The sequence below is a fragment of the Gavialis gangeticus genome, unplaced genomic scaffold (assembly GCF_001723915.1).
Source record: "Gavialis gangeticus isolate Ggan-Ray unplaced genomic scaffold, GavGan_comp1, whole genome shotgun sequence".
In the NCBI taxonomy this organism is placed as follows: Eukaryota; Metazoa; Chordata; order Crocodylia; family Gavialidae; genus Gavialis; species Gavialis gangeticus.
In genome coordinates this window covers 22,228,029-22,229,250 of record NW_017729032.1, presented here as the reverse complement: position 1 = coordinate 22,229,250, position 1,222 = coordinate 22,228,029, and the positions used below count along the sequence as shown (strand labels likewise).

Genomic DNA, 1,222 nt, shown 5'->3' with positions numbered 1-1,222 from the left:
GAGGTCCCTTTCAGCCCTAATGTCTATGAAATCTATGAATAAAAATCTGCCAGGGGGTAGTGACAATGAGTTAGTGTTGGTACAGCACTTGGAAGCTGTGAAGTGTTTATGAAGCTGGGCTTACCTGTAGTGCTCAAGTTTTTTATCCTGTTCTTCTGTAGTAGCTAAGATGACATGCGTAACTGAAAGGAACAAATATCTAGACTTTTTGGGGGTCTTCTGAGCCCTAGCTGTAAAATACAGTTGATGCGAAAATAACACCAGAAACCTATATTCAGTCATTTTTTGCTTTCCTTTCTGCATAAAGTGCACTCCATATGAAAAGGTCCCGGGAACAGATTGCACTTCAGAAACCAAAGGAATAAGCTCCCCTGAGTGCCTTCCCCTCCTAATATAAACATGGTAAAATCAGAACATTTTAAAAACATATAAGCTGTTGCAAGCTACTGCATTAGTACCCAGGTACAAAACACCCGAGCAGTTTACCTTAGAAGCTGTATACTAATTCAGTGTCTTTTTTTGTCCTCCCTGTATCAGAGAATTGGCCATGGAGATAAGAATCATGCAGATGCTGACAGATCTCCTGTTTTCCTCCAGTTCATTGACTGTGTCTGGCAAATGACAAGACAGGTAAATTTCTGGGCTGCACATGTGTTTGGAAAGCCTTTATACATGTGACTTGGAACAGTGTATCTAGCCAGTGAACTCGCTTAGGTTTTAAATGAAAATACAACAATCCCTTTGGCTTATCTGTTTTGGCTTTACTTCAGTCTAGGTAAAACTTTGGAGTGTCAAAATGAGTTAGGAGCTTGGTTCACAAAATGCCAATGAGATTTAGGAGCACTTAGGCACCATTTACTCCCTTTTTCAGAGCAGCAGGTCAGGAGAAGGGCTCCAGACAGATGGTTTTGTTTCATTTCAGTGAGTTTTGAAAGCAAGTGTATTGATCCTGACGTGATAAATAGTGTTGGAAACTATGTTCCCTTAGCCACAGACCAGCTTCAGCACAGGCAGAGCCAATAAAACTCCTTTGGGATACTCCAGACCTGCTGTGGACAGGCTGACTATTGGAGCTGAGGGCTTATGAGCTTAGGGCTCTGAGAAGGACTCTGCCTCTAAGGCTGCTCTGCATTTGGCATCTGTACCACGACCTCTGGGTTGTAATTCTAAGTTCACAGAGCCCTGGGCAGACACTTTATTGGGAAAAAAAAAAAAAAAAAAA

The 1,222-nt window shown here is 41.9% G+C and overlaps 1 protein-coding gene across 7 annotated transcripts in view; it reads left to right on the top strand.

Annotated features, from left to right (window-relative positions):
• MTMR2 (myotubularin related protein 2) overlaps positions 1-1,222 on the top strand; it is a 93,403-nt gene that overhangs the window by 84,111 nt on the left and 8,070 nt on the right. For all 7 annotated transcript variants that reach the window (XM_019524449.1, XM_019524446.1, XM_019524448.1 and 4 more), the window contains one exon: positions 538-630. In XM_019524449.1, coding sequence (XP_019379994.1) covers positions 538-630 — 93 coding nt within the window. The remainder of the gene's footprint in view (positions 1-537; positions 631-1,222) is intronic.